General features: G+C 41.0%; 2 protein-coding genes across 7 annotated transcripts; one reads left to right on the forward strand and one right to left on the reverse strand.

The window, feature by feature from the left end:
* The first annotated feature begins 4908 nt into the window (after positions 1 to 4908).
* hap1 (huntingtin associated protein 1) lies at positions 4909 to 17200 on the forward strand. Of its 6 annotated transcripts, none has more exons than XM_047579313.1 (15): positions 4909 to 5549; positions 8858 to 8934; positions 9336 to 9452; positions 9534 to 9628; positions 10211 to 10319; positions 10563 to 10641; positions 10726 to 10856; positions 10936 to 11010; positions 11159 to 11370; positions 12232 to 12450; positions 12533 to 12870; positions 13365 to 13553; positions 13971 to 14061; positions 14341 to 14399; positions 15653 to 15797. In XM_047579313.1, the coding sequence occupies exons 1-14, from the start codon at positions 5360 to 5362 to the stop codon at positions 14378 to 14380; spliced, it is 1962 nt and encodes a 653-aa protein (XP_047435269.1). In that variant the 5' UTR covers positions 4909 to 5359; the 3' UTR covers positions 14381 to 14399; positions 15653 to 15797. The 6 variants fall into 6 exon arrangements, with proteins under 6 accessions (XP_047435269.1, XP_047435270.1, XP_047435268.1 ...); XM_047579312.1 differs by having other exon boundaries at positions 4911 to 5549; positions 13959 to 14061; XM_047579314.1 differs by lacking the exon at positions 13971 to 14061 and having other exon boundaries at positions 4910 to 5549; positions 15653 to 15853.
* LOC125004595 (cholecystokinin) lies at positions 16174 to 18883 on the reverse strand. The gene is made up of 2 exons (XM_047579318.1): positions 17598 to 18883; positions 16174 to 17449 (listed from the first exon to the last, which is right to left on the reverse strand). Exons 1-2 carry the CDS (start codon positions 17851 to 17853, stop codon positions 17373 to 17375), a joined length of 333 nt encoding a protein of 110 aa, XP_047435274.1. The 5' UTR covers positions 17854 to 18883; the 3' UTR covers positions 16174 to 17372.
* Between the last annotated feature and the right edge of the window lie 1975 nt (positions 18884 to 20858).

Below are 20858 nucleotides of genomic sequence, written 5' to 3' on the forward strand. Positions count from 1 at the left end.
GTGTGATGGTCTGGGGCTGATTTTTGCGTGACCTCAAGCTAAATGAAGACTCTGGAGTGGCCTAGTCAAAGTCCTGACCTGGATCCTACTGAGATGCTGTGGCATGACCTTAAAAAAGTTGTAGGTACATGTTGGAAAACCCCCAGTGTGGCTGAATTACAACTATTCTGTAGAAATGAGTGGGCCAGAATTTCTCCACAGTGCTACAGAAGACTCATTGCAAGTTAACGCAAGCACTTGCTACTACGTGTAGCCCAACCAGTTATTAGTTTCAGGAGGCATTCACTTCTTGACGCAGGGCCGTGTAGGTTTGGATTTAATTTTCTATTACTAAGAACAACCTTCATTTAAAAACTGTCTTTACTTGTGTTGTCCTTGACTATTATTTTAGTTTGATGATCCGAAACATTTAATTGTGACAAACATACAAAAGCATAAGAAATCAGGACAGGAACCAACATTTTTTCACACCACTGTTTATTTATCAGTAAAATCTATTGAGTGTAAAAACACAGGTTTCTTCACAGTGAAGGAAATTTTACAATATAGGGGGTGTCCCAGCATTAATACCAAACTGTTCCAGTGTTTACTTTTAGCCTTTCTTTCTCTGCACGTATAAGTTTGTTAAAGGTTAATGTGTCACTTTTTATTGTTAACTAAGAAATTGATTACAGCCACTTTGTATTGTGCAGGAGGGATGTATGAAGATAAATGAGGGTGTGTCATCAAAGTTAGGTAACAGTTTCTGCTGTTGTAGGACATTCAAAACAATGTTTTCCTGTGATAAGGATTCAAGATCACAGTGCATGTAGGACTAAATGTGACCAAGAGGATCTCTTGTTAACAGTGAGCTGCAGACAACTTTGTGTTTCTTTAACTATGGACTTTAAATAGTTTGTCAACTATCTGCACATAAAACAAGTTTATATTCTGAACTATTGAACTAAGTGAAACCTTTCTAACAATAACTCTTACCAGTTTCTTTAACTTCTTTCATTAAGGCTTTATTGAGATGAAGCTCCTCTGGAAAATTTTATAATGACAAAATCAAGCAGTTCTTAAACTGCAGAACAACTCAAATAGTGGGATCCTGATTAGTTATTAGTGGCATTACAGTGTCCTCAGTCATGATATATGACATATAACTTTTATGAACAGACTCTTTCAGTATGACTTGAATCAAAAATATCCTTTAGATAATCTACAACTAAAGCATCTGGACTTGAAAACATCTCACCACTCATCCCAGTGACTTCTTTAGTTGAAAATGGCCAGTGGAGAGTATAGGTTTAATTGGTACCATCTGTGGGTGGTACCCACCTCATACGTGCACGATTTCATCTGCCATACATTCATGGCAGATTCATTCATTGATTTTCTGTAACCGCTCTAGAGGGTCGCAGGGCCCTGGAACCTCTGTGTTATTGGGTGAGAGGTGGAGTACACCCTGGACAGGTCTATCACAGGACTAACACAGAGAGACAGAGAACCTTTCACACTCACACCAATGAACCTAACGAGCATGTCTTACTCAGTGAGAACCCACACAGACACAGGGAGAACTTGCAAACTCCACACAGAAAGGCCCCAGTCAGCTGATGGACTCAGCTGAAGTTGTGGCTGAGATGACTTGAGAATATTCACGTTGGATAAGATCAAAAAGCACAATCTGTGCCACTCACAATCTTGTTGGGGGAAGTAGTAGTCTGGCTTTGTCCAAAGGGAAGAAAACATGCAGACCTGTAAAGCCGAGTACCAGTTCAACATGATCGTCACCAATGTAACTACTGCTTAGCACCTCAAATAACTTGTTTCTTGTATTTTACTGTTTTTAACAAAGAAATGTTTGGTGAAGCCTGTTTTATCCAGTAAAGTCCATAACCACCTATAGAGACCTAGAGAGCAGACTTCTCTCTAGATAGATAGATAGATAGATAGATAGATAGATAGATAGATAGATAGATAGATAGATGGACGGATAGATAGATGGACGGATAGACAGATACTTTATTTATTATATATTATTATTTATGCTGGAAATCACTTGAGAAAACTCATGCAGACACAAGCAGAACAAGTAAACCCCACACAGTCGATCAGTAAGTTCAAACCCAAAACCTTCTTGCTTCGGGGCATATTTCCATAGAAGTGACATTGTAATTCTCAGCTTGTAATGTGATGCCTAATCTCCCGTCTTTTCACCGCACCCTCCTTGGTTAAGTTCCATACTTGTGAGTCACAGATGTCAAATGTCACCAAGCCGATTAACCTCCCGTCTCTTGGCTTCCTAAGCATTTTCCAAAGGAGCTCTGCAGGTAGAATATCCTGGTGACCACTCTGACATCATGATGACAAAGTTGGCATGCCAGTTGCTGTAGCAACACAGAAAGAGTTTGTAATTAGATACATAGGTTGTCTAGACGTGAGGCCAGGTGAGGTTGTATTAACAACTGGTCTTTTTCATTGTCTTTTCTTATTGTCCTAAAACACGTCTGCTCTCAGATATAAAATAGTGTTGAGTGAGTTTGAGAGACTCTGCTTTGTTGTCATAGTGGTCAAGTATTCATGTACAGTACGGAATACAGAATACAAGTATTAGTACTAATAACATGCTTATAAAAAGTCAGATGTGTAAATAACCAAACTTGTTGAGAAATTTGCCAAGGGTTAAGGAACAGCCTTGTAGTCTTCAGAGCGTAAACATTTGTTCAGAATGTCTGATTCACATACATCTTGGACTGGACTGTCACTTATAAAGTTTTTAGAGTCTGCTGTGCAATATTCACCAAATGATAATTCATCACTATGTGTATCAAATATTTACCTCTGAAGACTTTGTTTTGTAGCAGAAGTGCTTGATCAGCTTGCACGGTTGAGCCCTCATAAAACTAAATGGGCTCTATGAAGCTGCTGCCAAGCCACATGTTGCTGTCCGGAACAGGACAGACTAACTTGAACCACGCAGATTGTGCCATGTGGTGCCCTGCTAAGGAGTTTGACTCTGTTTGGAAGGCGACATATGGTGTTGTTAATTAGTGTTCTTTATTCTGCTTACTCCGCTGTTTCATTTCATGCATGAGTTTTATTAATATTATTTAAATACCTGTTCTTTCTATGTTTGAGATAGAATATCCTGGTGACAATCTTTAAAAAAAAGACTTCCTATACCCCACTGCTAACTTTTTCCATACCTTAAATTCATCCAGATCACAATATGAAAAATACTATATAAAAAAGATGTTACTTTCACCACAATGGTAACAATGTTTCTCATCCAATGGGCAATCCTGCGTTATTTCATTTAAACTAATTTTGTAAACCTGACTTTGAAACCTGACCACACAAAAAACAGAGCGCCATGGAAATAATGATCAGTGTTATGTTGCAATTGTTGCATATTTCTCACCCATAAAATAATCAATATTTGGATATTAACAATGGATTAAATGATCACATTCAGTGAGAGTCATTTGCCAGTAGTGCCAGTAGAAGTCACCCATCTCTGCTGGGGTATTTATGTATTTGTGTATTTATAGTTTATTATCCCTCCTGCTTCACTACTTTCTTTGTTTTTCATCACACAACCCTAATTTCAGTGATCTAAAAAACTATCCTCAACACAGGTGTACATGCAGTAGGAAACACCTTTAAAGCTCAGCTCATGCATCCATTGCAAGCTCACTCCTTTGGTTAAAGGAGTTGCCGCATTCAGTTCAATGTAATGTGTAATTAACAATCTTTGGTTTCATATTTACTCAGGAATGTTAGCGCTGCATGATTGATCTGCTGAACTCCAAAGAATAGAAAAACACTGTTGCTCTGTTCCAAAGAATAGAAAATGACCTTCCCCCATGTCAGTGATATCAGCTCTCAGTTTGCAGTGAAACGCTGCTTAGTGACCATGTTAGAGGCTCACATCCAGTTATATGTATGTTGAGTTGATTTAATCGATGTGTTACTCAAAATCTATGGAATTGTGTAATTTTATTTTGTAATCGGGTTTAATAAGTGTTTAGTTTGAACAGCAAATTCCTTTGAATATTCTCTGTTGACACATGATGTGATTTTCTAAGGAAGTCCGATATAAAGCACTAGACTCCACCTTTGATTTTGTTATTGGGACCTGAGGACAAAGCATTTGGCACGTCTCTGTTCGCTCTTGTTGCCAAAGTCCTCCAAACATTACTTCCTTATGGCCGGCAATTTTGCTTACAGCATTTTAGTTTTTGTTGTGACTGACGTGCTCAGATGTTCTTCAAAGACCGTGCATGTTATCAGCACGTGCTCTAAGATTTTATTCTGTGAGAACCAACAAATGTTACAGACAAGAACACAGGAAAAAGGATAGTGTGTAAGGCAAAGGTTGTGTCTTTGCTGTCTCTTGCGTGCAGCATTTGACCTGCAAAGAGTCAGTTTGTGGGTGAAAAATTAATGAGAAGGTTAATATTTGATTACAAGAGACTTATCTGTCGAGGAGATGGCAAAGATGGACAGGCCAGAGCCAGAATATGATAACAGTGTGTAGAAAGAATGTGGATCTTGGCACTTCTTTAATAGATGATAAGCTCTTCATTGCGTCTTGGTTGGTTACCATACTCATCTAGAAAAGCTGAATATTCTCTCACTGTGTGTTAAATATTTACAGATAACAACCTCCATTTTTATTACAAAAATGCTTTGAACTGCTGCCAGTGGAGCAGTTGTTCATGAGGCATTTTTCCCGTGTACTGTATACACTTGCTCTCTGTATTTGTGTAAAGACTCCTGCTTCCATCAGACCCCGGTGGGTGTGGCTCAGTCTGCACCAGTATTACGCAGAGCCCTCTCTCTGTCTGCTATTACGTATGTCTTCAGCAAAGAGCAGCCATTGGCATGGGACCTACCATCTCCCTCAATTCACGGGGGGGGGGTGGGCTTTGTGTAGCATCTCCTTAATCTGCATCGGTTTTCTCACTCTAAATATTTCTTTTCAGTTATATCCACATCTGCTCCTTTTTCTGTGATTTATACAAGGTCGGTGTGATCAGCTGTCGTGACTCATTGTTTAGATTTAGTTTCCTCCTCCAGCCCTCCTCCTCTTCTTCCCCTCTTTTCTTACCCAGTAGTCCAGCGTGGCCAGGTGAACGCAGGCAGGCAGGCATGACGACAGATGGACAGCACAGGCCGAGGGATTATATATTAACAGCGAGCAGCTCAGATTCTCTTGCACACACAAACACAGGTGTACCCGCCCACTCACGTAGGCCAGAAGATACTGTTTTCCCCTAGACACGAGCCAGCAGAGTCATGCCAGGGGCACAGCTGGTGTGGCACACCACAGCTGACACACAGTAGAATTAGAGAGGGAAGGATTTATCCTATGGACGGAGGACTAGAAGGCAGTTTTTCTCCAGTCACCATGGAGGTATGGAGCTCCTCTGCATCTGAAGAAGATGACGAAGAGAAGAGCACTTCCAGCTTCCTGGATGAAATGGACGAAGCGGAGAAGAAATGCCTCAACAGCAATAATAATAACAATAATCACCAGCTTTGCAGAGAAGTGACACAAGGTGAGAAAAGAATGAGACGTGACTGAGAATATGAAAGGCAGGTAGCACGCAGAAGAGGCTGCTCAGTCTACAGAGCTCCAACATAGAAATTGTGTTATAGCAAGAAGTGCAGAAGATATTAATTATTGTGTTTTATCTGTCCTGCAAGTCAAGTTTACTGGGGTTCATTTCTTCATCAAGGTCCCTAGTAGCCAAGTGCTTTGATACTTAATAGTGCACTGCAAATGCTGCAGGGTGCAGTAATGTCATTGAAGGTGCATCATGCAGTGGGAGACTAACGTCAGATGTAATGCTTTGTTTCTTGTAATATTTAGATCAATTTGAAGGCTTGTGAAGTTTTTAAATATATGCAGCTTAAATATTTCTTCCTATTTTGGTGAAGGTTACTCAGCCTGTATGTGTGTCTGTTTGTGTGTCTCCAAATGCACTGCAGCAGCATAACCAAACTCTGCGTACATGACAGCACACGTAACTGGTCGCATTTTGAATGTGTCCTTTCGTTCTCTTTGCTCTTTACTTTTTTATTACGTAGAAGACAAAGGAGAATTATTACATTGTAATTTAATCCTGCAAATTTTCATAAATACGTTTTCATTCTCCAAAACAAAATTACCAATAAAATCTAAATTGGTTTAGTAAATATGTTAAAATGATACACAATGACCAGATGACTGTCCATGGTGGTGGAGCACAAACTCCTGCTGCTCCGTTTCCAGTCCAGCAATGTCAGTCGTCCTTGGGCGTCTTCCTTTAAAATTCCTTGAGTAACGTTACACTATTGGTGTATTTAAATGGATATTTAGTAAATATAGTATGTTTATAAAAGATAATATAGGGGTATTTCTGGGCTTATTCTCAGGAACAGTGTGTATTAACACAATTTGCTGTTGTGGCAGTACTTTTTAAATGAACTATAAAGGTGCTCAGACTACATTTCTGTGTTATTGTGAGCACGGTGTCTCCTTTTCCTTCCCTTTGTATGTGGCATTGTATGACATGTGGCTGGTACCTGAGAATACTGCAACATGGGCGTCCTTCCAGAAAAAAAAAAACAGGACACTCTGGGCCATTTGTGCATATGTTTTTAATCTGTGTTGAGATTTTGAGATGGGAAGTCCACATATTTGCTATTTTATAGTATAGTTTAGCTTCACTTAAATAATCATTAGATAGACGTACTCTAGGAAGCTTGCAGACAAATTCTAGCTCCTGCTGATCTTGTTAAGCGTGCACCTCCATAACAATATGAGGTCAGTCTTATTTTCGTAGCTCGGAGCCACAGTCCGGCAAGGTCTCTAAGTCAGCAAGGTTTATCCGTAGTAATCAGTATTAGCCTAGCAGTTCATAGTACCTGTATGGATTTAGTGCAAACCGGACCCTAAAACCTCTAGTTGGCATAGCGACACCTCTGCCCTTGATCCTCTGTGCTAAGTCTAACTCTGTCAGGTCAAGAGGAAATAGTTTAGGGGTTTAGCTCAGGTGCTGCAGTCCAGAACAATGGGATTTGTTGTGCCTTAACTATTATCCCATTAGCCATTGTTAATTTATAGAATGTGTTTTGGGAATTACAAAATGTATAAATGATTGTCATTATATTATTTAGGGTCTAGTTAATCCGTTTATCAGGATTGCTCTTTGGTTTACACCAAGTATGAATAATAAGCAGGATGTTCTTGTCATAAATGTACATGTTTACACCCATGGTGACACATACTTCGGTTATAACCTTATATTTGTTTTTAGGAGTGTAGGGAAAAAAGGTTCCTTACTTCAGTACTGACCTCTAGGTGTGTTTAGCTGTTGATCTTTCAAACACACCTCAGAGTTCCCATCAGCATTTGGATTTATTTTTTCAGTTGTCATTGAGTTGTAGACATTTATTTTGTTCACACTTGGATTCACACATCAGATCTATTGCTCTCTCCTGTTGGAAGTTAGACAATTTCCCTGCCTGGTGTTTGAGAGAAAAGGACAGTGCTAAACGTGTTCTCATATTAAAGACTGGGTGTTCAAGTGTCCTTCTGCATTGTCCTTGAGAGTCACTTGAGCTCCTGTCAGCTGACCTCTTATACAGTCAAGAGGAGTATTGTGATGAATGTGTGTTCCCAGCAGCGTTTTTTATCTCAGTGACTTTGAACAAAGGCATTTTTTAAGGTGACTTATATTTCAGATGTGGCACATTAATTGAAGCGTCCTCTGTCGCTTAGGAAGCATTTTGTCTGTAATCTACTTAGTAAAGATGGAAGCATGTTCTCAATCTACAGTGACAGGAGAGCAACTCTATTCTCTATACTATAGACATGATTTATTTTCTGCAAGTCATGGCCAGTATTCGTACACTTTGCAGTTAAGCTCAAGGTATTCTTTCCATTAGGATGATTAGATACTGATACAGCTATCCAATCAACGTGTTTACAGGCCAAATTCACAGACCCCAATCTAATTAATTTACGATATGGCAACTTCCCATCTCTTTAGTCCAGCTAAGCTTTCGCCTGCAGTAAGATTACGTCACTGATTTTGGTTAAGATGCACTGTACGTAGTCTGTATATTTACAATGCCAGTAATCGTCAAATGTATGAAATGAGTGTAATTAACAAATGAAAAATAATGTTGAGAACACAAATGACTTTAATTAAAAAATACATTCACGTCAACGATAAATCTGCCTGAACTTTTCTGAGTAAATGACTAATTAGTCTTCTGTGCCTCGTTAGCTCCATTGACTTTAACACGCACATAAACAAGCCATTGTCCAGTGTATATAAACAAAGCGTCAGGCCGATAGCCAGCCACTCTTATCCCTTCCAACATGTCCTGCTGCCGTGAACACATTGTGAGCTTAGCTCTGGCAGTCTCTCCCGTCGAGCTATATTGGTACGCAGGGGAACGAGGTCTTTACTGGTGTCTTATCTGGACTTGAAAGGATCAAGCTAAGAGGATCTTTATCTGGCTGACCACATGGAGATGCTGGGGGGAGTAGCTCTGAGAAGCTGGGAACAACAATACTGTTTTCTGGGTTTGTTGTTACTGATTAATATTATATAATAGTATGGCATCTTCTGTACATGATCTGTAATCTGTGAATAATGAAAACAACATGTAATCTGTAATCCTTTTCTGTCAGGCCTGAACATCCAAAAATTATATTATGATGACAAAAAAAAGAGAGCGAGAGACAAAGTAGAAAAACTTGAAAATGTGAACAAAACATCATGCGAGTTGGCAGGCCGCCGTCTTTTCTGTGTCACCCATTCTCTGCTTTATCTTCTCCGTCATTCATGAAATCTGTCCCTGTCTCCCTCAGTGCTGTGCTCAGACAGAGTGGGCCAGGTCACCAAGACGTATCATGACATTAAGGCAGTCACCCACCTGCTGGAGGAGGTAAGAGACAGACTCAGAGCAGATGAATGGGATTAAAGAGGATAAACAACCCCCCCCCATCCACCCCAGCAGTTTGTGTTTTCTGCACTGTTATTTCCGTCGCTACAATCACATGAAAATAAATTGAATGTTTGAGTAGGATATGAAAATCCTTGCATTTATAAGATGTCTGGTTGTCGGTGGAGACTTTCAGACACAAAATACCAGGGTGGACTCAGTTATTAGTGAAGGAGGATCTGTTGTGCAGCAGTTCATGTTCAGGGCTGAGGTTGCTGCGTAGTCCTTAATAGGTGCTGCAAAAGTGAACAAAATTCAAATATCGGAAATTTCAACTTTAAACTGCAATTATGAAAATGCAAAACCAGGTCTGAAAATATCTCTTTTTATTTCTGACTTTGCAGAAAGAGCGGGACCTGGAGTTAGCAGCGCGGATTGGTCAGTCCCTCCTGAAGCAAAACCAAGAACTAACAGCACGCAATGAAATGCTGGATGAACAGCTTGAAATCGCAACGGAGGAGGTAAAAATAAATATGGAGTAAGACTGAAATACCTGATGTATGTCATGTTGCAGTCTACTGAGCTGTTGATTTCTTTTCTAGATTGCACAACTTCGCCATGAGCTCTCTATGCGAGACGACCTCCTCCAGTTCTATGCGAGCACTGAGGAGATTGAGAACGCTCAGTCAAATTCACCGTGAGTACACATAGTAACACAGGTGTTTAGAGTATTTCCACATTTGAACAGAATACACCTTATTTCAGTTTTCAAAACTCAGTGAGAGCATTTTGTTTTTCTTGTTTTTTTTCTAAAACTCAGGTAACCTGTAATTTGTGTTTCACAAACGCTCTCATAAAAATGTAAAAGTCTTCCTCCCGCTAGAGTTTAGTGATAAACAACAGACAACTTCGTGTTGAAGATTCTAATTGTCCACTAAGAAGGATTTTGCTTTGTACTGTTGCTCATTGCACTAAGCTTGTTTGTGAGTAAACATGCGTCAATGTTTCCAGCGAAGCTTTTTGTGCAGTGAACGCCTCCTCCTTATTCTTCTGTCTTTTAATTCTTTTTTAATTTCCTTCAATTACTGCTAGCCATGATCTACTTTGTAAGGATGTTACCCAGTTCAACAGCTGATAGTTTGACATGCTGAAGAAGCAAACAGCTCATTTCTGTTGTTTTGTTTTAGCATTTGTGATTCATTGTGTCAGTATTTCCCAAAGATACTTTTCCCTGAAAGGGGACTTACTTTACGCCGACATGTTGTCTTTTCTTGTGTAGGATGAAAAGGAATGAATCTAGCAGTTCACTTGGAAACTTTGTCCACTACGACTTCCTGCAGCAGAAACTAAAGGGTTTAGAAGAGGAGAACCGCAAACTGAGATTAGAGGTAAACAATTGCCGCACTGACTTAAATTATCAGTCAACACTTACTTATTGTACATGACGGTGTTTTAAAGTTTTCCAGAAAAACCTCAGGTTCCTGATATCATCTTGTATGAAATAACATTAAAAAAGACATCATCATTATTTATCTTCATGGTTTTGCTTGTATTTTGTAATAGACAATAGAGGATGCAAGTCTCCATTCACCGCACAATGCAAATAATTGACAGTTGCATTGTTTCTTTAGGCCAACGAGCTGTCAACTGAGACGACCAACTACGAGGAGCAAGAACAGGAGCTGATGATGGTGTGTGTGGAAGAACTATGTAAGTTTGACAGTCTTTCCTCAATAAATTACAGGGAAATTGTAACTCAAGAATAGTTGCATTCATGGTGATTGTGTGTTTCAGCGTCTGCCAATAAGAGGGCGGTGGAACTGTCAGAAGAGCTGGCACGGAAGGTGGAGGATACTCTCCGACAGCAGGAGGAGATCAGCTCGCTGCTCGCTCAGATTGTTGACCTGCAGGCCCGATGCAAAGGGGTGAGGACTCACTCTCACACATGACTTCTGATATATATCTGGAATTAAAACTCACCTAAATCCTTCTTCATCTCTGTAGCTCTCACATGAGAACGAGGAGCTGAATCAGCACCTGAGTACCTCCCGTGAGAGCCAGCTGAAACTTACATCAGAGGCAAGACATTCACTGTACACACTCACTGTACTTCAACAGAACAGTTTAGTTTCAGCTTAATGAATCCTTCGCTGCGTCCTTCTGTAGTCAGGCAGGAATATATGTCCTGGTTTGTCATTTTGAACGATTTGTCTCCCCCTGTGTGCAGCTTAAGGACCTGCAGGACAAATACTCGCAGTGTGAGGACATGCTCCACGAGGCCAGAGAGGACATCAAAAACCTGAGAAATAAGAGCCTGCCCAACAGCACGGTGCAGCGGTACACGGCACTGGCCTCCGTCCTCCCTATGGACTCTCTGGCAGCAGAGATAGAAGGCACCTTCCGCAAAGGCCTGGACACCCCGGCTCCCTCAGAGTACAAGTAAGCCTGTCACCTGTAAATATCACTACTTTATAACAGGTTAAGAGTTCAAACAGCTAGTGTCACTGGAGTAAACATCAAACTCCGTATCAGCACTTTTACTTAATGTCTTAAGCTTATAAATGCCTTGATTACTCCTCTCCCTACGTTTATGAGGCTTTTAAGCTGGGATATAGTCCTCCAGTGTGTCTTTGGCCTTCATTACACGAGACATGCATGTCTGGCAACTTCTTTTATTTTGCAAAGGACATTGACCTCACATCTAAGCTGACTACCGCATCTTTTAATACAGTGTATTAACTGTATGTTAAAGACGTGTATGTATTCTGCATTGTATACAAGAAAATATATAGACAGGAAAAAATTAAGAAAAGATTTGGTAAGTGCAGTTTCACTACACTCTAAGTTTACTTTAGTCCTTTAGACGTAAGTTAGGAGATCTTACCTTGTATTAAGTTTTCTTAATACAAGGTAAGATCTGTGGAGGGTTTGTGTTTTGCACTGTGACAGATTTCACGTTGTTTGCTTATGTTGCCAGGAAACTGTTTATCATACCTGGTCAAACTCCACTCACGCCCATGCTGTCTTATCTTGTGTTTTGGAATAGGCAACAAAGGGACTTGATAGCGGCTCCAAAAACTCTAATCTGATTTCTCAACTTATCTGCAAACATTCTGATTAATCAGTATTGTCTGGATGGAGTCCTGTGAACTCTAATGGCGGTTACAGTTAAACCTTCATGACCTTTCAGTTTTCCACCAATCTGATGTAACACAACAACACACCATGAAACGTTATACTACTGCTTGTATTGCTATTGTTTTATCGTGTCTTTAATGGCCGCTCTGTTTTCCGTGACAGGAACCACCCGTGGCGTGTGTTTGAGACAGTGAAGGTGGCGAACAAGGCCGTTAGGCTGCGGTCTCGGTGCCACTCACCGGGTTTGCCAGGTTCCAGTCCTGTGTCTGCACATTCCAGCTGTACCAGCACCCCCAGAACCAGCTACTATGGCTCTGATAATGCCAGCCTTACCCTGGAGGAGAAGCCCAGCTCCAATCACACTCAAAAAGAAGACAATGGGTGAGCTCTATATAAAAAGGAAAATGTTACGTCTTTTAAGTGCAGCATGGTAGGAAGTTGACTTAACACTTTCTCCTTGTAGTGCCAGTGGGCCAAAGCGTCTGGGTCAGCCAGGCACGCCGGGAGGCCAGGACCTCGAAGCAGCCTTGCGCAACCTCTCAGCCCGCCAGCAGAACCACTCCTCCGAACGGCCTTTCTTTGATGTGGAGCGAGAACGGAAACTCCGTGCCTTGGCAGCAAACTCTGAGGAGGGTGAGGGCTCCAGCGGATTCCTGACTCCAAACGACAGCCTGGACTCCAGCCCGGGAGCATCGACAGGCACCAACTACTCCAACGGTAGCTCACGGCACTCCTGTGGCTCCTCGGGAGGATCCAGATCATACCTGCCGGACCGACTGCAGATTGTCAAACCTCTGGAAGGTAAAACCTGCAGCTTTATACAGTGTCAACAATGTCTTTGAATCTGCTCCAGCTTTTGTACAGTCTCGTCGCAGAATAAGAATCCAAAGTAGGACATAAACTGCTGATTATTATGGACATTTGTCTGTACGTCTACAATAAAAACCACTCACAAACAGCTTTCAAGTCAAAACTGTATTACCAAACATGGACAAAGGAAGCATTTATTTACTTACAATATGGTGGCAAACATATTTAATGATAAAAACTTCCCCTCTAATTAGAGTGCAGGTTATTCCAGTCTATAATTTAAGACGTGTAACCTCTTTATTAAGCTTTGCATTAACCGACTTTACTAAGAATATGTCTCTCCTTTTTATAAACCGTACCGGAAAGCAGTGCTGGTCATTTTAATTGTAAAATGTGTGGTCACATTGATCTGGGGTCAAAAGAAGTACAGATGTAAATCACTGTAATTTCTAATGCACCTTCCTTATCACATACTTCACCATCAGGCTCAGTGACTCTGCACCAGTGGCAGCAGCTGGCCAAACCGAACCTGGGAGGCATCCTACATCCACGCCCAGGGGTCCTGACTAAAGACTTCAGGGAGCTAGAGGTGGACATACAGCACGTCTACAGTCTGAACGACCTGGAGGAGGATGAGCTGGACCTGTCACAGCTGTCTGGAGCTCATGGCATGGGTACGACACATATTAACCCATATGTATAAATGTATATTATATATATCTTTTTTTTCATCATTATTTTAGATGGCCATGTCATTTGTGTGTGTATGTGAAGGTATTCAGTCATCCAGGTTGTGGTATATCTAAAAAACAAAACTGGACTTGTTGGGTTTCATCATCACTTTGAAACTCACATATTTCACAAGTGTCTGGAACAACCAGACACCTGTGAGATATGTGAGTTTCAGGTGGACACCACCCACAGGCGTTCTTAATAAAAACCTAAATGCTCCTCCAGTCATTTAGAACTGAGGAAGCCAATTTTTTCAGCCTTTTTTCAGCTTTGTTTTGTAAAAGTGTGTGCATGTGTTCTCCTCCATGTGTAGCTTTATAGTCATTTCTCCTTCCATGACTTCACAGTCTCCCCATCAGGTCCCAACCTCCCTCAGACCTCTCCCACACATACCATTACCACCTGCCAAGTCCACCAACCCTCCATCCTCATCCCCTCCTTCTCCACTAGGTAAGCATTCACTGACTGTAAAGATGTCCTTTAGCTTTAGTTCCTTTGCTATTTTCACAGCCCTGACTAAGACGTTTTCCATGTTGGGTAATAATGTTGGATTTGTAATAATGTGGCAACTTCACTTGGTGTTTATAAGGGATGGATTAACCTGAAACGTCATTTTGCAGCTGGCTTTCATTAAACATCTGTGTTTCCATCTGGATATTCCAGATATCATCTACTCATCCAAAGCTGCTGCTGGTTTTCTCTCTTAACTTCTGCTCTTTACTCCCCCAGTGGCAGAAAACGCTTGTCGCGGCTCTTTCTCCAACTCTAGGAGGAGCCCTCGGGGCAAAGTAAGAGCCAAGTGTCGTGGCTGCACCTGGCATGAGAAATAGTTTATAAAAATGATTAACGACAGAGGCACAGTACTGTCTTGTACTGAAAAATAATATTCTCAGTAACACGTGAGAAACTATCAAAATAAAGGCATAAAAATAACAAGACAAACCAAATAATGGCATTGGAAAGAAAAAAAAAAACAAAAGTTACCAAGGCACTGATCTTAGAAAAAAGTAAAATGACCTTAATAAAATTACAGGCAAGACACGGTTAAAAGCCTGTGGCAGAAAGCAGCTCGAGTCAGATTTTGTCAGATCTTCCTTGGAATCAGACCATTCATTTGTCACGTCAAGTGTTTGTGTTTAAACATGCCTTTATTGAAGGCTTTTCCCTTTTTTCCAAGAGGAGTGCCTTGTTACCTTTTTTTTTTTTATTTTCCACTGTCTTTCCTCGGAACTAAAGAGCACCATCTTCAGTGACTCAGTTGTTAGTTGCAGGCAGCACTCCTACTACTACTTCCAACACTGTCTTAAAAGGGAAGAAATTATGTTAAACCATGTTAGAATATCATTTGTGTTCTGACTTTTTTTTTTTTATTTTCCACTGTCTTTCCTCGGAACTAAAGAGCACCATCTTCAGTGACTCAGTTGTTAGTTGCAGGCAGCACTCCTACTTTTCCAACATTTTAGTAAATGACACATGGCTCCTTTTAATGTTAAAAAAACAAAAAAACAGTGGCCCTATGATTCTTGGATTCGTGGCCCTATGATTCTTGGATTCTTGACACATGGCTCCTTTTAATGTTAAAAAAACAAAAAAACAGTGGCCCTATGATTCTTGGCTTCTATATAACCAAAACTTACTTACATTAATACACTGACCAACAGGTGAAATCTATATTATGTTGTTATAAAGCATTTGTCACCTGTGGATGTTCTGCTGGAAATACTGAGAACAGTAAGATAAGATAATCCTTCTTTCTTTAATGTGCCATGTACTGTGCCTCTCTCTATAGTGCATCACCTCCTACTAACACTTCACTTTATGCTTCAGCTCCTGTGCTTGCTCTCCCATTCTTGGTTTTACGTCTCTTGCCCCCTCTAGGCTTTCATCAGCACCAGCTCCTGTTCATCAGCACACTAACATTGTGTTTGATTTACTAACCGAATCTTTTTCAGTTGTTTTGTACCGTATATCTGCATGCAAAAACTGATGTTCATCAGGTGTGATATTTTATTTTAATGGCTTTATGTCTTCTTGTTTTCAGCCTTCACTCTTTCGCCCTGCCACCTTGTCGGAACTGTGAGCACGTAAGCACTTCGACTCCTTCCCACCAGCAGCCCTTTGGCTGGGGAGGACAAACCCCCCCCACAACCGTACCCTCTTCATCACTGGGACTCCTCGAGCTGCTGCAAGAGCGCGGCATCTCCGCCTCTTCCAATCCTCACCACAACCTGCACTACAGCCACCCCACAAAAACTGCATGCTCCACAGTAAAACACAAAGACGGAGACTCGTCCGCGGACAGACAGGGAAGACAGAACACTTTTAGCTTGAACCTGGTGGAGAAACTTCAGAGTCTCGGGCTGCACCGAGTGGCAGCCTTGGGGATGATGGGCCGCGGTGGCAAAGCCAGAGAATCGTCCCAACATCCTCCCAAAGTGTTCACCACTCTCTCTCATTCACCGTAGTGACTTTTCATCATGCCATGTGATTCCCGCTGTGCAGTTCACGGCCCCGCCACTGCAACCGTGTCTTGAAAGCCACAGAATGTGCTAGAGCCATACCTTTAGTTGTTGGTAGTGTATTCTTTTCTATGAAGAGTAAATACTTGTTTCAGTGTGAGACATTTTCATCTCAGGACAGCCGCCTGATCACCAGTCTGTTTGATTCACACCTTTTCTTTGTTTTACACAAATAAGAAACATCATGACGGGAAAAAAAGACTTTTTATATCTGTGTTTTGTGGATTTTACAGTTCTCCCCATCACTGCTTTTAAAATCATCTGTCTTTTTCCAAAGTGAAACACCAGGTATGTGTAAATATTAACATTGTCCTTTAGGAACATTAGTAAAAAGAATACATGCAGTATATTACTGTCGGTTGAAACCACAAACCAAACCGTTGCTGTCACACTGAACATTTCAGATGCACTAAAGCACTCTCTGATCCTGCTGCTTCTACGCTTCTGCATTGAGAAAAGCATGTTGTACATACGATTGTTTCATTTGACGAAGACATCTGCCACTAGCTGGGCCAGATGATGACTGAATCATATAAATAACCTTTCACTTGTCTGGTGCTCGTCACCCACACTCATGTTGCACTTGCAGTCTCACCTCCGTGCTGTTTAAAGTTCTGTGGACTTTATTCTAAGCCAAACCTCACGAAAACCAAAATCAAGACACTGAATTTTGAAGCAATATATACGTACTAAACAACTGTGCTTGTACAAATCTGCTGTGTTTCACACCACGTTCAGGAATTTTGCTGAGATTTTAATTAGATCAAAAATCACACTGGGCATTCGAGGTGATTTCTCAATGAATACTTATTTAATTAACGCAAGCAGAAGAGTGGCAATAAATGTTAAAACAGCACCTCTCTGAACAATCAACTGTAGCAAAAAAAAGGCATAGGATACCGTGGATTTAAAAGGGAAGAAATGATGTTAAACCATGTTAGAATATCATTTGTGTTCTGACTTAAATCAACCAAACTGCTGTTCTCTGCACTACTGTTTGCTATAGTCTGGTAGCATCACTGCTGTACTTGTCAGTGCGTGTATAAATTGTGAATAAAACTTTACATTCAGTTTGGGTGTCTCTCAATCCGCTCAAATCAATCAATCAAGACGTCTGTGATAAATCTGCAAAATATTTTAATTTATCAAGTTGCATGGGAAGTAAAATTTTTTACAAAAGCCGAACAAAAAAAGCAGGAAGCACGAGCTCTCCAGCCGCTCTGCCGTTGTTTTTATCGTGCCTCATTCCGCGTCCCTGCGTCCAAAGTCCACCCAGCCCTGGTAGTCCCGGTCTGACATGCAGTCGGAGTTCATCATCTCTGTGAACAAACCATTCCTACATGAACCACACAAAAGGCTTCAGTACACACGCCTGTTAAGGTTGTATTTTATTTCTGCCCATTTCTCTCATTAATACAAGCATAAACAAAACGCCTCATGTGAAAAACAACTGTGCGTGCAGCATACCTGAAATTGCTTGCATTATCTGTTTAGTCATAATCTCCCGTTCATCCTCCGATAGGTGCGCCCGTCTCTCCACCCTGGCACTGTGAGGCCCTGGCTTCTGTCTGCCAGCTGAGTCTCTCAGGTTGTCCCTCTTAGCTAGGAGCTCCCTCAGGACATTAGTCTCTTTAGCCTCTACAGCTGCAGGGGTCTCAGGGGAGGAGATCACACCAGATACCAGCAGCGCAACCAACAGTCCAAATACGACAACAACCTTCATGTCTGTGGGCAAGAACAAAGAACAATTTCTGTTAAAAAGGACATCGAGTGACTTAAATATTCAAAGTTTAACGTACTACACCTGCAGCAGTGGGATGAGAGGTGTAAGTCTAAGGAGAGTGACGTCTGTGGTTGCCAACCTGGGGATGAATCTGAGCAGGTTCTCTCTTATATACTACAGGTTTGGTGAAAGCAATATGGCTGAAAATCGAAGCCTGATAACAGTGTTCACCGCAGGGCGTTGGATCGATTCAAAGACGGATACGCTGGAAGGATGTGCGTAAAGGAAGCGGTGCACCTTGACATGTAGGAGCCCATCATTGTGGTGCTGGAAAGGCCCTTTTTGCACCGCAATAACTATAAAACGACTCAATGTGTTTACATTAGAAATCCAATACCCCTTTAGAGCCCATTTTAACCAATACGAAGGATCTGGGGTCAACATGCAACGGTGAAACATCAGGTGTTTTGAAACCATCAGGCGGCTTCCACAAAATGACAGTTGTAGCAACCATTCTCATTAGCTGGTTTTCATTTGTCCTTTTAGGACAATAGAGCTGGGCAAAGACAAAGCTTATTTGTGCTCAAGAGGATGACTGATTATCACTGTCATTATATCCTGTCCAGATGACGCGCTCGCCACCCTTTTAGTCAAAACACACGACGGCTCGGATGACATTAGCTCTATTTACATACTGTATGGATTCGTTTTGGCTGTTTCCAGTTTCCCATGACAATATGTGAGGTGTGAATGCCAGCCTGTGCCACCATTAAACATTTTCTAAGAGGCAGTGAATCATGTGTCTGTGGTGAGTTTTTATTTATGCAATAAATAGACGTGTCAGCCGCACAATGGAGAGCAGACAATGTACATGCATGCAGACAATACCTCTGGATTTGACCGCAGAATAAATGAGAATAAAACTAAGCTGAGCAGCAAATAAAGCCCTGAAACATGATCCTACAGGTTGTCACAGAGTTACACCTGCCCTTTATGCGACCTTGGTTGTTTTATCTATTAATACTGCGTTGAAAAGATAATCACATGTCTCGACGGCTAAGATTTGCACTCTGCATCTAGACCGAGGCAACACACACCCATCAGTCATAATTAATAAATGCATCAGATCCCACACACCCATTTTATCAGGAAAATCAGATGCTCTTTGTTTTCTTTCACGTTAGCTTGTGTTCTTTGTACGGCTGGAGAAAGTACATGTTGAGTCCAAGTCATTTTATTGGTCTAAATGTCCCTTGTCAGTCTTGATAATATCCTAAAAAAGTAAATATTAAGATCAAAATTTAAAATGAAAACGTCATTTTATTAGTGTTTTTTAGCATATCCACCGATAGCCTTCGAGAACAGGACTTTGTTTTGTTTTTTACAGAAAAAGACTTTTATTTTTTTATTATTACTTTATAAAAAATGGGAAGGGTCGATGTATACTCTGGTCAGACATAACATTATGACCACAATCCAGAGGAAACCACGTTCATCAATACAGCTGAAAACAAAGAGTCCAGACCCTATCTACAGCCTGTAACCATCAACTGGTGTAGAGGTGGTTCAGACCTGGGTCTACACCTGGATCACAAACTGGACTGGTTGGCTAACACACAGTCAGTTTACAAAAAAGATCCCTCAGATTCCCTCAGGAGGCTAATATCTGTTGGAAGCTGTTGGACATGTTCTACCAGACCATTGTTGGCAGTGCCCTCTTCTACGCTGCGGTGTGCTTAAATATCTTTCATATCTTCGATCCATCTCCATCTGCATTCATCTGCCATGAAATATACCTTCTTCCTGTTTCACTTGCTGGGACTATATATAACACAGAAGAATTTTAGATTTGCATGCCAATCAAAATCCTGTGTGCTCTGACAGTTAGTATGAACATGCATCCAAGGAAAATTTTATAAAATATAATTTTGGAAGATTTGCGTGCTTGTCACTTCAGGAAATATTTAGTGTGATGTCGGATTCCTCCGAAAAAAAAAGGTGCGGCAATGGTTTTGTCTGCGTGTGTTTTAGAAATTCTAGAGTTAAAATATGCAGTTGTGTTAGTTGAGATTAGCTGGTATGCCTAGAGCATTTAAAACTTTTGTTCAACAGAAACAAAAACACTTCCAGAGAAGAACCAGTTTGATGTGGTTAAAACACTCCTTCCTTCTTTATGGTGTGTCTTCCTTTGTTGATAATTCAGACTTGCAATGTGTGAGGTGAGGTGACACACAACTGACATCACAACAATGAGGATGAGAATGAGGACAGTGCAGGTAGATGTAGCACATTAATGATTTTATAAAGCCACGCATTGTTAACCTGTAATGTGCCCAGTGTGAACCTCATTTGTCTCTAAGGGTGTTCAGATGTAAGATATCAGAAAACGGTAAAGCTCAGCACATTGTAGAGAAACAGACATTAAGTCAGAATGTCAGATCGAGTGCTGTTGAAGTCACTAGATCCAGGTGAATACAAATCTCTCTCCATACTGCAATTTCACCTGCTGGATTTCACAAGTAACAGTAAAACAAAAAATGTACAGTGATGTGAAAAAGCGTTGGCCCCCTTCCTGATTTCTTATGTTTTTGCAAAAAAATAAATCCAAACCTACATGGTCTTCCTTTTAACATAACTTACTGTGAAAACTGTGGTTTATCACACATGAGGTCAATGTCTCTCGCCACACCCAGACACACCTGTTCTCAATCAAGAAGTCGCTTAGACAGGACCTGGCTGACGAAGGGAAGTAGAGCAAAACATCCTCGAAAGCTAGACATCATGACGAGATCCAAAGAAATTTAGGAACAAATGAGAAAGAAAATAATTGAGATCTGTCAGGCTGGAAAAGGTTAGAAAAGCCATTTCTAAAGGTTTGGGACTCCAGTGAACCACAGTGAGAGTCATTATCCACAAATGGTGAAAACAGTAAAATCTGGAGGTGGTAGTGTGATGGTCTGGGGCTGTTTTGCTGCTTCAGGACCTGGAAGACTTGTTGTGATAAA

Source organism: Mugil cephalus, chromosome 2 (assembly GCF_022458985.1).
Source record: "Mugil cephalus isolate CIBA_MC_2020 chromosome 2, CIBA_Mcephalus_1.1, whole genome shotgun sequence".
NCBI classification, from domain to species: Eukaryota; Metazoa; Chordata; class Actinopteri; order Mugiliformes; family Mugilidae; genus Mugil; species Mugil cephalus.

Excerpts from the sequence above, each read along its gene's own strand:
- hap1 (XM_047579310.1), top strand. The coding sequence starts at position 5,360 with ATGGACGGAGGACTAGAAGGCAGTTTTTCTCCAGTCACCATGGAGGTA. Across the intron at positions 8,935-9,335 it reads TCACCCACCTGCTGGAGGAG|AAAGAGCGGGACCTGGAGTT; the intron begins GTAAGAGACAGA and ends CTGACTTTGCAG. Across the intron at positions 12,871-13,364 it reads GATTGTCAAACCTCTGGAAG|GCTCAGTGACTCTGCACCAG; the intron begins GTAAAACCTGCA and ends CTTCACCATCAG.
- LOC125004595 (XM_047579318.1), bottom strand. The coding sequence starts at position 17,853 with ATGAAGGTTGTTGTCGTATTTGGACTGTTGGTTGCGCTGCTGGTATCT. Across the intron at positions 17,450-17,597 it reads GATAATGCAAGCAATTTCAG|AGATGATGAACTCCGACTGC; the intron begins GTATGCTGCACG and ends GTTTGTTCACAG.